Source organism: Pygocentrus nattereri, chromosome 23 (genome assembly GCF_015220715.1).
Source record: "Pygocentrus nattereri isolate fPygNat1 chromosome 23, fPygNat1.pri, whole genome shotgun sequence".
Classification (NCBI taxonomy): domain Eukaryota; kingdom Metazoa; phylum Chordata; class Actinopteri; order Characiformes; family Serrasalmidae; genus Pygocentrus; species Pygocentrus nattereri.
In genome coordinates this window covers 25,511,258-25,523,939 of record NC_051233.1, presented here as the reverse complement: position 1 = coordinate 25,523,939, position 12,682 = coordinate 25,511,258, and the positions used below count along the sequence as shown (strand labels likewise).

General features: G+C 40.9%; 2 protein-coding genes across 2 annotated transcripts; both read left to right on the top strand.

Moving 5' to 3' along the window:
* Positions 1-985: 985 nt before the first annotated feature.
* On the top strand, positions 986-4,196 carry zgc:194948 (uncharacterized protein LOC796981 homolog). The gene is made up of 5 exons (XM_017697381.2): positions 986-1,091; positions 1,350-1,493; positions 2,083-2,203; positions 2,302-2,360; positions 3,630-4,196. The coding sequence occupies exons 1-5, from the start codon at positions 1,028-1,030 to the stop codon at positions 3,764-3,766; spliced, it is 525 nt and encodes a 174-aa protein (XP_017552870.1). The 5' UTR covers positions 986-1,027; the 3' UTR covers positions 3,767-4,196.
* Positions 4,197-6,312: 2,116 nt separating this feature from the next.
* Positions 6,313-12,594, top strand: foxr1 (forkhead box R1). Its single transcript, XM_017697369.1, has 6 exons — positions 6,313-6,545; positions 6,630-6,746; positions 9,780-10,006; positions 10,746-11,014; positions 11,472-11,704; positions 12,515-12,594. Exons 1-6 carry the CDS (start codon positions 6,425-6,427, stop codon positions 12,541-12,543), a joined length of 996 nt encoding a protein of 331 aa, XP_017552858.1. The 5' UTR covers positions 6,313-6,424; the 3' UTR covers positions 12,544-12,594.
* The last annotated feature ends 88 nt before the right edge of the window (positions 12,595-12,682 follow it).

Genomic DNA, 12,682 nt, shown 5'->3' with positions numbered 1-12,682 from the left:
ACAGTTAGGCAAAGAATGAAATTAACACTATTTTCTCTGTGCCCTGAATGATCTTCATTAGTTAATTGGTTCTGCACTTGACAAAAGATTAAAAAAAAATTCTTAGCTATGCCATTTTTTCTACATCCATTCATCCATCCATCCATTTTCTAAGCCGCTTCTCCATCAGGGTCGCGGGGGGATGCTGGAGCCTATCCCAGCAGTCTTCGGGCGGAAGGCAGGATACACCCTGGACAGGTCGCCAGTCCTTCGCAGGGCAGACAGACAGACAGATAGTCACTCACACACTCACACCTAGGGGCAATTTAGCATGTCCAATTGGCCTGACCGCATGTCTTTGGACTGTGGGAGGAAACCGGAGAACCCGGAGGAAACCCACGCAGACACGGGGAGAACATGCAAACTCCACACAGAGAGGACCCTGGCCACCAGGCCGGGGAATCGAACCCAGGCCCTCCTCGCTGTGAGGCGACAGCGCTACCCACCACGCCACCGTGCCGCCCTCCTTCCTACATAATATTATGATATAGTGTCAAACTCCACATAAGCAAGTATTTGAGATTACTTAACATTGTGGTTTGAGACGTCCAGTTACTTAGCCATGCAGTTAGCAGGATGCTGACTGCTGGGCTATAAGCTTTCATTACTTATTAGCTACATTAACCTTCTATCTCATGTGCAAAACGAAAGAAGCAAATTTCAGGCACCAAAATGTGTTTTGGCAGTTGACTATGTTTGTTTTAAAGGGAAAACTCATGAAATTTGATCCGTCATTGAACTATTCCTTTGCGAAAAAAACTGTTTAGTGTAAACAGTCTCGTCCTGTCAGTTAGAGCAGATTTGTAACTCAGCGGTCCTCCTCAGGGTGTGTAGGGAGGAACTGCTGTAATCTCAGGTTCACCTGGACAAACCTGTTCACGCTCCTATCCGATTGGTCCTTCCACCTGCTCCATCCTGCTATGCCAGTGTTCTTTCCAAGCCTGCCGTTCTCTTCCCAAGGACTCTCTGCACTGAACAGAGAACCGCGATGAGGGCAGAAATGCTAGCCGTGCTCTTCATCCTTGGGGGATTTGTCCCCTTGATCGATGCAGGTATGGAGGAACTCCAGATCAACAGAATTCACAACAAGCTGCTGTTTTTCATTCACTGCAAGTTCTGAAAGAAAAGAAGGAAGGTTATATTCAGGACAGGTTACAGGGTATCACGGTCTAGTTATTGCTGTATTGAGTGAATTTATCTGTCAGAACACAGTAGTTTCAAAGGTATGATAAGCTGCATTATATTGTTCCTTACAAATGAACAGAGACATATTTCATAAACGGTTTGTGTATTTAACATGTGCATTGCAGATTTTGTGCTCAGAGTGTTGACGACTGAGGACGGAGTACTCACAGGCCGTTTCCCAGATTCTCTGCTGCTCAGCCTCCCTCCCTGTAACTATTCAGGCCAGAGTGTGGACTTGGAGTACCTTAACGTAAACACAAACGAATACAGTATGTATTAATAACAGGAAACAGTACATTTTGTTAATAGAAAACAGCATGTAGGGGTCAATAGAAAACAGCATGTACTGCCAGTAGAAAACAGAATGTATTGCTAACAAAAAACTAAATGTACTGTCAGTAGAAAACAGTATATATATATATATATCGCTTACAGAAAATGTAATGCTATGCATTGCTGGTTGTACACAGTTAGTACTGCTAATAGAAAATAGTACATACTGCTAGTAGAAATAGTATGTGTTTCTGAAATAGTAAATGGTAATAGTATTACCAGTAGAAAACAGTATTGCTACCAGATATCAGTACATACTGCTGGTACAAAACATTGTATTGCTGAAATAGTATGTATTGGTAGTCGAAAACAGGATGTAACTTTATAACAACACTGATACTTCAGGATTGATCCGCTCACCCCCAGCTACGAGCAAATGCAGACGTCCATTCACATGTCACTGTCTGATGTAACGTGTATATGTACATGTAACTGTAACTGCTGAATACAAATACTTCTGTTGAACACTTTGCTGTGTTGTGAAGCTGAGCACTGAAGTTTTACCGTCTAATTTTTTTCCTACAGAGACTCTGAGCAATATTTTCACGGTTAATTGCACAAATGGTATCAGCACTGCTGGATCAGCCGCGCTCAGCAGAAACCTTGGTTACCAAGTGACGAACCTCACCAATGGCACAGAGTACAAGTGAGTGCATGAAAACTTGATTAGCATTGGATAACTCAACTCTGTGAACGCAAATCTGTGTTTTTGGCTCCAATAAATCAGCTACATTCTATTTTCAGGTTCCATTATAAGATTGGAGCAACCAACAGTTCCTACGTACTGGCAACTACAAGAAGAGGTAATTTAACAAGTGGTTAAAGCAACAGTTGGACAGAGTATCATATTTACATAGTTTTGGTTCCTGACACTGTATGACAAACTGTTACCTATAAAAATGGAGTAGCAAACATTTTGGCTGATTGACATTTAACTTAAGAAGAAAACTCTTTATAATTATTTTATTGACAACTATTATTTTATCCTTTTACTTAAGTGTTTGCCAGTTGTATGTAAGCTCATTTTCCTTCTCTGCATACGGCATGTCAAATTTGTACTTTGTATCTCAAAATACTGACTTAATATCTTAAAATAATTTTTAAAAAAATACTGGCTATGTCAAAATAATTACACAGTCAAGTCACATTATTATGGCCAATTCTAGCAAGACAAAGTGACATGCCACATGGCTAGAAATACCCACTACACTATACCAACCAATGTTTGGGCAACACCTCTGCCTTCTACGCTGTAGACTGGGGTTCAATGCCCCACCTGGGTGAGCACCCTGCGTTACACCATTAAGAGTCCTTGGGCAAGACTCCTAACACCACCTTCGCCTATCTGTGTAAAAATGATCCAACTGTAAGTCACTCTGGATAAGCGCATCTGCCAAATGCCATAAATGTAAATGTAATGGTTGGAAGAGCACGACCAAGACTCCCCAGACTTGAACCCGAATGGGGCATCTGTGGGACCACCTCGACTGTCATGTTTGCTCTATGGATCCTCCCCCACACACTCTTCAGCAGCTGTGAGATGCACTGCAGTCATCATGACTCCAGATAACTGTGACAACCTTCTAGGACTTAATTGAGTCACTCCCAGCCTATCTAGCCACTGTCTGTACTGCACATGGCAGTTACTCTGGATATTAGCTGGTGGTCATAATATGTGACTCGACTGTGTATATACATTATGTGGTAATTATGATTTTTTTTTTCCTTGAAAAAATTATTTGGTACCTTAAACTAATGATTTAGTGTCTGGAAATTTTGACTATGCCTAAAATAATTACTTTTTAAGTTTTTTAAAATACAAGGCCAATAATTAAGATAATAAGACAATAATTGAAGAAAATAAGTCATTACTTTGAGATATTAAGTCAGCATTTTGAGAAAATTCATTATTTCAAGACACTAGGTTGTTTTGATGTACCGCTGCCAAAAATTCTGCCAAGCATTTTTCTCTCTTCTGCCTGGTGGGAAAGGATTCCACGTCAGCTGCCTTAAGGAATCAATGAGACAAAAGGTAAACTCAACTGATGTCTTTTCATCTGGTCTGTTTTTAGTGTTTGACTACAACGGAATTGACGAAGGCCTCCCAGCACGCAGTGGAGCGATGGTGGTCATCACAGTCATTTTGTCTTTGGCCATGTTCTTTCTGCTAATCTGCCTGATTCTCAGTACGGTGATGTCAACTAGTTGAAACAGAGCCATTTCACATTCAGAGATTCACTTTTGGCATGTGCACACTTTTTAAATATATGATGTGCGCATCTTTCTAACAGGTCTTCATCAGGCTAGCATGAAATCAAAAACAGGCCAATTACTCAACTATAAGTCTTTTCACATATAGATACATACATACGCTTCAAGAATAGGGTATGCAGAGGGTGAATTATCATGTGCCATTGATTAAGCCAACATAAAAGACCCTAAACACATCTTTTCAAAATAAGAAGTTAAGCTCTTTCATATTTAATCTACATTTCAGGAGTCCAAACAGGGTACTGTTAATTTCTATATTATGATAAAAGCCTAATAAAAAGAGTATTCTTCCTCTATATATGTTTCTCCCCAAAATAAGTATCTCAAAGCTGATAATCATTTCAATAAAGCATTCTGTCTTGAAAATGCATTGGGTTATTTTTTAAGTATTTCAAAAACACTAAAAACAACAACAAAAAAAATTCTATATCTGATGACTTTCTGCTGATTCCATGATCGAGGTGCTATTTTTGTTCCACCGTCATTATATTTGCAAACATCCATAGTAAGTAAACAGTAATTCTAAACACGGGTAAAGTGCCCTTCCCATCGCCCAACGTCCATGTTTCAGAACTTCAAACATTTACAAAACCAGTGGTGGACGAAGTACACAAATCATGCACCTGAGTTAAAGTAGAGATACCCAAGGTAAATATTACTCCAGTAAAAGTACAAGTCCTTACTCTAGACCTCAACTTGAGTAAAAGTACAAGACTATTTGCCTTCAAATGTACTTAAGTATCGAAAGTAAAAGTACTAAACGATTAATTATGACTGTCCTGTTATCGTTGTTGTAACAAGACTCGCTTCATGAACTCATTTTAGGTGAAAATCCTCCAGTGTCTCTCTTGGTAAACCAGTCTTTTAATAGAACGTCATTAATTAGTCTGGCACTATTAAAATGATGTGATTGCGAGTCACAAAACACAGAAGGCAAACAGTTTTCATCAGGTAGAACCGAGTGGCTCTGAAAGCCTTTTTACAAGCGAGCAAAGTTTCAGTTTAAGATTTATTTGTAACTTAGTTACAAGTTTAATAAAAACTTGCTTTCAACCCAAGTTCACAAATAGGCTTCCTTTACTATATTGCAGCTGTAGGTCTCAGTTCATAAACATAAACCAGCCCAAGCTAATTTAGTATAGAATGAAAGTGTTTGTATAAATTCAGAAAAAAAGACACGGCAGTCACGACTGCATGTGTGTACATATTTCTATATTGTGGTCTATTTACACAAAGTTAGGTTAGTTCCATCATTCAGGTCGACGCACCTGCTCCCAAAGCTTTGCGCTGCTGCGCTGATGTTGAACTGTGTGCTTGCACTGGGTCGGTATGACCAACAGGTCAAAGCCGCTGTGTCCTGGTTGGTGCTCTTGCTTCACACTTCTTTCACTTTGACATGTTGTTTTATGCACAGATAAACCAAAAGAAACGACAGATTTCTCATAATGTAGTGGAGTAAAAAGTGAGATATTTGGCTCTGAAATGTAGAGGAGTGTAAGTTAAAAGTCGCCCAAAATGGAAATACTTAAGTACAGATACACGAAAAAACTACTTTAAGTACAGAAACTAATTACATTTACTTAGTTGCTGTCCACCACTGTACAAAACCCATTTATATATAAAATATTTTTGACGCCCCACCTCCTAATAACCTCTCATCAATATCATTATTAAAACACTTCTAAAGTATTAACGTGTGAGTTAATTTAACATCTCATCTCTAAATAATACTCACAACATTCACTCAGCCCCGTCACCGCCATCAAATATCTGGAATATTCCAGAAGAGTGAGACGTTCAAGAGCAAGTTAGGTCAGCGTCACCTGCTCCTTCCCATTCCTAGAAATGTTCTCTCAATATTTTTACCCCAATCATAGACTGAACGCATTATTAATCGAAAAATATATTATAAATACATTAATATAAAACCCTTGATGTCGTCACCCTGTTAGCATGGATGCTAGCTAGCCTTACTCTGTGCCAAGTCTTCGATAAACTCAGCAGTTTTGTTCAGCCCTGTTGTTGACAGTCGCCACTGTCAGCGAAGAAACCCAGCAGAGAACGAGATATTAGTCCTGAGATGGGTCGACACATTTTTGAATGGCTGCATGTTTTATATTGAGTTTTAAGTGTATTTTTGGGAGTTGGGGCTAAATGGCAGCCCAGCCGCGCCACGACATACTCAAACTTGCCCAGGCCAGGCTCGCTTTGACCCACCTAATGGGTGCCGTGGCCTCACTGTTACCAGAGGAGGCCATTCAGCAAATACTATCAGAAGTATTGAGGTTGAGGATTATTTACAGACGGTGTTGCTCTTCACGGAGCTGAAACTGTCCGCCTGTTCGAGTTTTCCGTTCCACCTTAAATGGTGCAGCAGTAACAGGCGCCAGAATGGAACTGCCACTCCGTTTAAGGTGGAACAGAAAGCCAGTCTCGTTTGCTCGTTTGGCTGATTATGAGCACCTGTAGCCACGAGCTCAACGACGTATATTCACCTTTTATGGCTGACTAGACCAGTTTCCTCGCATAAGACAGCAGGGTCAGGGATGCCCCTCTTAACATGAAACTGACCGTGTAGAACACAACTGGGGCAAAAATGTTTCTTCAGCTTCAAACTAGAGAGAAATTCCTCGACCTCCATTTAACCACAGGGCTGCACGACTGGGACATGAACGAGGAGATTAAACTGACGACGACAACGGACCAGTTCTGTCAAGGTACGAAACACGTGGGTTCAAACGTTAAAACCGACGGAAGACCAGCTGCTTTGAGGAGTTAACGTGTGCAATAACTTTTAACAGACGACAAACGAAGTGAGCAGTATCTGGCACAGTGGCATTACGCCAGGCTCTCCTGGGGGTCTTTAGCTGGAGGAGACCACACGAGCCAGGTGGACCAAGCCCCTGCTGACTGTACAGGTGCGCACTGACGAGTACCAGTGGTGGGTGATAGGGCACAAAGCTGATATCGCGATATCTGAAGGCCTTCTCGGTACATAAAAAGTGCCACATAAAAAAAAAAAATGAAAATGCTAAAAAAAAAAAATGCAGTGATTTTTAAAGTGATAGTATGGAGTACCTAAGGTGGTGATTCATTTTTAATAAGGCATAGCCACATATATTGTACATATTAATGTATTGAGGCAGTGAGTTACTATGTCAAGGCCACAGTTTGCTACACTCTCAGAAATAAAGGTACTAAACTGGCACTGGGGTGGGACCCTCAAGGGTACATCTCAGCACCTTTAGTCAGGGAACATAACTACTATAATCCATTGGAATTATATTTTCTAAATTGTATCGTCTCCACACACCCTGTCTCATCTCCAGTAAGAACTTTTCACCTGGGAAAAGCTTATTAAAGGCACACAATTGGACTTTAAAGCCACTGTTGTACCTTTTGAGGATACATTTTCATTGTTTGCATCTTCATGAATGAAAAAATGCACCTGCACATAACCTTTATTTCTAGCAGTTTATATTGGGGCCACTATACTAAACTATATTAAGAAACCGTTGGCCTTAATATATTAATTCATGACCTCAATATAGTAATTCATGCCCACACCTTATTAAAACTAATCACCATGTCACCTCAGGGGCTCCGTATAATAAAGACCAGGATGAAAAATTAAGATGTGCCATAATGGGCTAACATCCAACAGCGACTTGTTGCTGCACCGTTTCTCACCATGTGACATCAGGGTCATTCCATGAGATTTTTAAGGTTTGAGAGGGTGGAAAACCTAAACAGACAGAAATTCTTAAAATTGTCTGTTTTACTTCACATAATGCTTTAATGTTAGTTATATACACTATATTTCCAAAAAGTATTCGCTCATCTGCCTTCACACGCATACATGTTCTTAATCCATAGGGTTTAATATGATGTCGGCCCACCCTTTCCAGCTATAACAGCTTCAACTCCTTTCCACAAGGTTTATGAATGTTTTATGGGAATTTTTTTGACCATTCTTCCTGAAGCGCATTTTTGAGGTCAGACATGATGTTGCACAAGAAGGCCTGGCTCGCAGTCTCCACTGTAATTCATCCCAAAGGTGTTCTATCAGGTTGAGGTGCAGGCCAGTCAAGTTCTTCCAAACGCGCTCATCCATGTCTTTATGGACTTGCTTTGTGCACTGGTGCACGGTCATGGTGTATCTGGCCCCTTCCTGTTCCAACATGTCATACAGTGTCATAAACCACATAAGCAAGTCAATTTGAGATCACTTGATGCAACTTGAGGCAAGTGTAGGCAAGCTATAACAGCTTTAACTTTTCTGGCAAGGCTTTCCATAAGGTTTAGGAGTGTGTTTACGGGAATGTTTGACCATTCTACCAGAAGCGGATTTGTGAAGTCAAGACAGTGATGTTGGACAAGAAGGTCTGGCTCGCAGTCTCTACTCTAATTCATCCATGTTCCATCAGGTTGAGGTCAGGACTCCGTGTAGGCCAGTCAAGATCTTCCACACCAAACTCGCTCATCCATGTCTTTATGGACCTTGCTTTGTGCACTGGTGTGCAGTCATGTTGGAACAGTAAGGGTCTGTTCCCCAAACTGTTCCCACAAAGTTGGGAGCATGAAATTGTCCAAAATCTCTTAGTCTTTTGAAGCATTAGGAGTTCTTTTTACTGGAATTAAGGGGCCGAGCCCAACTCCTAAACAACCCCACACCATAATCCCCCCTCCACGAAACTTTACACTTGGCGCAATGCAGACAGTCAAGTGTACACCACTACATACGATGCTTTGCATTGTGCTTGGTGATGTAAGGCTTGGATGCAGCTGCTCGGCCATGGAAACCCATTCCATGAAGCTCTCTACGCGCTGTTCGTGTGGCCTTCAGATTAGCCCAAGAAGTTTGGAGGTCTGTAGCGATTGACTCTGCAGAAAGTTGGCAACCTCTGCGCACTATGCGCCTCGGCGTCCGCTGACTCCGCTCTGTCATTTTACATGGCCTACCACTTTGTGTCAGAGTTGCTGTCGTTACCTATCAGTTCCACTTTGTTATAATCCCACTGACAGTTGACTGGAATATTTAGTAGTGAGGAAATTTCACGACTGATGGCATCATGTCATGGTACAACGCTGGAATTCACTGAGCTCCTGAGAGTGACCTGTTCACATGTGTTTGTAGAAGCAGTCTGCAGGCCTAGGTGCTTGACTTTATACACCTGTGGCCATGGAAGTGATTGGAACACTTGAATTCAATGATTTGGATGGGTGAGTGATACTTTTTGGAAATATAGTGTATGTACTGTTAATGTTGAAATAGATACTTCTGAGTAAAAGTTTGACTTTTATTCAGTAATATTTTTAATGACATTTTAAATAATTGTCATTACTATAAAATGTAGCCAGTAAGGACGTTTGATTTGGCTAACCAGAAATTTCCCTAACCCAACCCAAGAGAACAAACATATTTGTATACTGTTTAGTGTATTAAGGCTTATTATTGTCCTTTAAAAACTATATTTCTGAAGTATTTAGTAACATCTTCTTATAGCTTTATAAAATACTTCTAAATAACTTCATTTGTGTGCTTTTTTTTTTTTTTTTTTCCCTTCCTTTTCAAATCTTTCACTTCAGCCCCACTATGCAAAAAGCGTGGGCATCCCTGGTCTACACAGCCATGTTAAAGCTTAAAAAAATACTTGGCATCTAATGTTGTGGACTCAAATGGCACTCTTCATGGAGTGACCCAGCACTAACAGTTTCTCACTCTTTACAGCTAGTCTTCATCAAGAATGTACTAGAAATACTGATAATATTCTGATATGCAACAACATATGACAATATAATATACCTGCAATGTACTCAGGAAAAGGACTGTGACATAATTTGCCACAATAATGACACATTGTCGTATCGTCCGCCCTTGCTTTTCACATTTCCTCACTTGGGCACTCCTGAAGATAAATAAACATAATTCTTTAACTTTTGACTTACAGAATCTCTAGTACAGCCAAGTCTGTGGCTGATGGTGAACCCCAATCTAGCCTGCCCCATAAAATACCCTGATGCCAATAAGCAGTCACTCCCAAAACTGTCAATGGACACACCTGTCCCAAGTCCTTCCCTGCCTGCACCTGTACGAAAGGTGCACCTCCTTCCACTGCCTGATGAGGCCTGCCTGGATGAGTCACTACATGACACCTCTCTCTCAAGTGAATATCAGGTGAGGCTTTAAAAAGACACCACTCCTTTAACAGTCTGATCTCGGCCCCAGAGGTCCAGGGAGGTATTTCACAAAGCACTTTAGTCAGATAACTTGAGCCCAAAGTGAAGCCTGTCCAAAAGGAAAAGAGCCGAGAGACAGTCCTTAACTGTGAGCTTAAGCTATATGGCTAACTGAGAAATCCTGCTTTGCAAAATACCCTCCAGACTTGCAGTCTGGTTCCTTTCCCAGTTAGTGTTTGACAGGTAAAATGCCAGTTCTTATCAATGCCCAATTATCAATTATTTTTTGTGCATTACCAAATACAACCTGCTTCTGAGGTTCTTGTTAGAGTTTACCAATGACCTCAAATATGTTTTTTTAAAACAGTAAATTGACCTTCAGTTTTGAGGGGGGGGTTTGTTGTTGGTCTATTCAAAGAGATGGGAGTCTGGTCTTGTGTGGCTGGAAATAACTGCCTGGCAGCGTTGCAAAGATGGCTGCTGAGTGTACTTTCCTATAAACACTGCTATATAATCCTCCCCATTACTTGTCAGCTACATTATCTTTAAACCAAAGAAGTGAACTTTGGACAACAAACATGTCTTCGTTGATTGGCTATATTTGGTGTAAAGGAAAGTGAGTAAATAATTTTTATTGAACTGTTCCGGCACAAACTAGTAGCTTGAAATAGTTTTGTATCTTGAGTGGATTTCTCGTAATTGTGAGTTAACCTCTCCCAACCCCTCTGCTGCTCAAGCTGACAGATGATGACACATCCTCTGTGGATGTGCCGATCTGCCGTAAGGTGAAAGGTGCTCGGAAGGGCAGAGCCCCCAAGGAACCATCGTCACGCAGGCTTGGCCTGGCTCAGAGCCGAAGACTCCAGAGAGTCCTGCAGGACAGCCGAAACCTGAAGAGTGGGGCGTGGCCTCGGCCGCCCGTCAACTACTGCATCCTCATCGCCATGGCGCTGAGCAGCAGCCGCACTGGGAGCCTGAACGTCCAGCAGATCTACAACTTCACAAGGTGAATGAAGGTGGGGCTCTGTGCAGATTAGCTATTGACTGGGCCTCCTGCCAACTCTCCACATGTGAATCCCAAGAGAGAAATGCTGATCCGGCAACAGAAGTACATTTTTCAATTTCTTTTACTGTTATTGCACATGCTGTTGAGCTCCAAGGGCCTTTATATTTCCACAATGTCTACAACACAAATATAGCTGTTTTATCTCTTCAGTTTATCAGCAAACCTATGTCTTCTGTTCTTTCTTAATTTTTTCTTTTTTTAATAAAATGTTTGCTTTTGGTAACTCACTACTAAGTCAGTTTCTCTAGAGTGCCATATTTGACATCAAACCACTCTAAGACACTTTGATTAATTATGCAGAAATTTGAACTTGTATATCCACTTTAAAGCCCTTCTTGTTTATATGCCTTTGGAAGTTATTCCACCATGGATCTCATGGATGTTCACTGTTTTCCAGAGAGCACTTCCCTTTTTTCCTGACAGCTCCTGATGGTTGGAAAAACACCATCCGCCACAATCTGTGCTTTAGCAACAGCTTCAAGAAGACCCCACAGCAGGTGACTGGAGAGGGGAAGAGGAAATCGTGCCTGTGGCATCTGACCCTGGACGGCCGTAGGAGACTGAGGAACGAAATCCATACACTTACTGCAGACTCGTTCAGGATGCTAAAGAGAAGCATGAACTATCCAGGTAAGAGTCATGCAGGTGGACTCATGTTTGGTGTCTACTAAGATCCAGGCAGTCATCCTGTGTGTGTGTGTGTGTGTGTGTTTTTACATGCACACTAATATTGCGGTCATTCAGGTGTGATTTGAAGTCATTCAGAGTGGTTTGATGTGAAATATTCTTGAGGCACAAATAGTTGTGAATATGCTGCCTGGCACTGCTATCTCAAACACTGTTTTAACCCAAAAGCGTACCTCAAAACTATCATGAAACAGTGTTTAATCCATCCATGGCTGTAAGGTACACACGTTTTACCATCAGGATGTATATATCATATACATATTCTATTATATATACGCGCACGTTGGATCACGGGTTATTTTGGGCTGGGCTGTAAACTACTATTTGTGTTGCAGACCTCGTGACCTGTGATTCCTCTCACCACCCCCGTAAATAAAGGAGTTGGCAGGTTTCTCTACAGTGAACCATTTCACATCAAACCAGTCCTGAATAACTTTGCTCACATCCTAATGAAATATTATTATACATATTTAAAAAAAGAAAAATTTGGTAGTGTCTATAATTTTTATTTTTTCTAATGTAAACAATAAGACATGCATACTTTTGGGTAGTAAACTCCGTGCACAAGTTAGATTTAGTAACAAGTAAAACAGGTTTTTTTTTTTTTTAAACTGTATCCTAAGGTAGGTGCGCTATACCTCTCTGAGCTGTGCAGTAGTGTGTGTTTTTGTATAGAAGCTCCAGTAAGGAGTTGTATGACATGATTAGTTGCTCCTACCTCCTGTTAAAGTCTTTGTTTTCTCTCTTTGACAGATATGATTCAGGCTCTGTTTGAGTTGTAGTCTGGTTCAGGTGCCTCACAAAGATTTGAGAAGACCCAGTTTGAGCACAAGTGAAAAAATGTATACATGCACTCATTTAACTTTATTTGTGTGTTTATTTTTCCATGGCTTGATTTATCGTGTTTCTTTTGTTACCTTT

What these genes read in the sequence shown, in the direction of transcription:
- foxr1 (XM_017697369.1), top strand. Translation starts at nt 6,425, where the DNA reads ATGTTTCTTCAGCTTCAAACTAGAGAGAAATTCCTCGACCTCCATTTA. An exon ending in AACGGACCAGTTCTGTCAAG is followed by an intron (nt 6,546 to 6,629) that starts GTACGAAACACG and finishes AACTTTTAACAG; the next exon opens with ACGACAAACGAAGTGAGCAG. An exon ending in GAGAAGCATGAACTATCCAG is followed by an intron (nt 11,705 to 12,514) that starts GTAAGAGTCATG and finishes TCTCTTTGACAG; the next exon opens with ATATGATTCAGGCTCTGTTT.
- zgc:194948 (XM_017697381.2), top strand. Translation starts at nt 1,028, where the DNA reads ATGAGGGCAGAAATGCTAGCCGTGCTCTTCATCCTTGGGGGATTTGTC. An exon ending in ACCAATGGCACAGAGTACAA is followed by an intron (nt 2,204 to 2,301) that starts GTGAGTGCATGA and finishes TTCTATTTTCAG; the next exon opens with GTTCCATTATAAGATTGGAG. An exon ending in ACTGGCAACTACAAGAAGAG is followed by an intron (nt 2,361 to 3,629) that starts GTAATTTAACAA and finishes GTCTGTTTTTAG; the next exon opens with TGTTTGACTACAACGGAATT.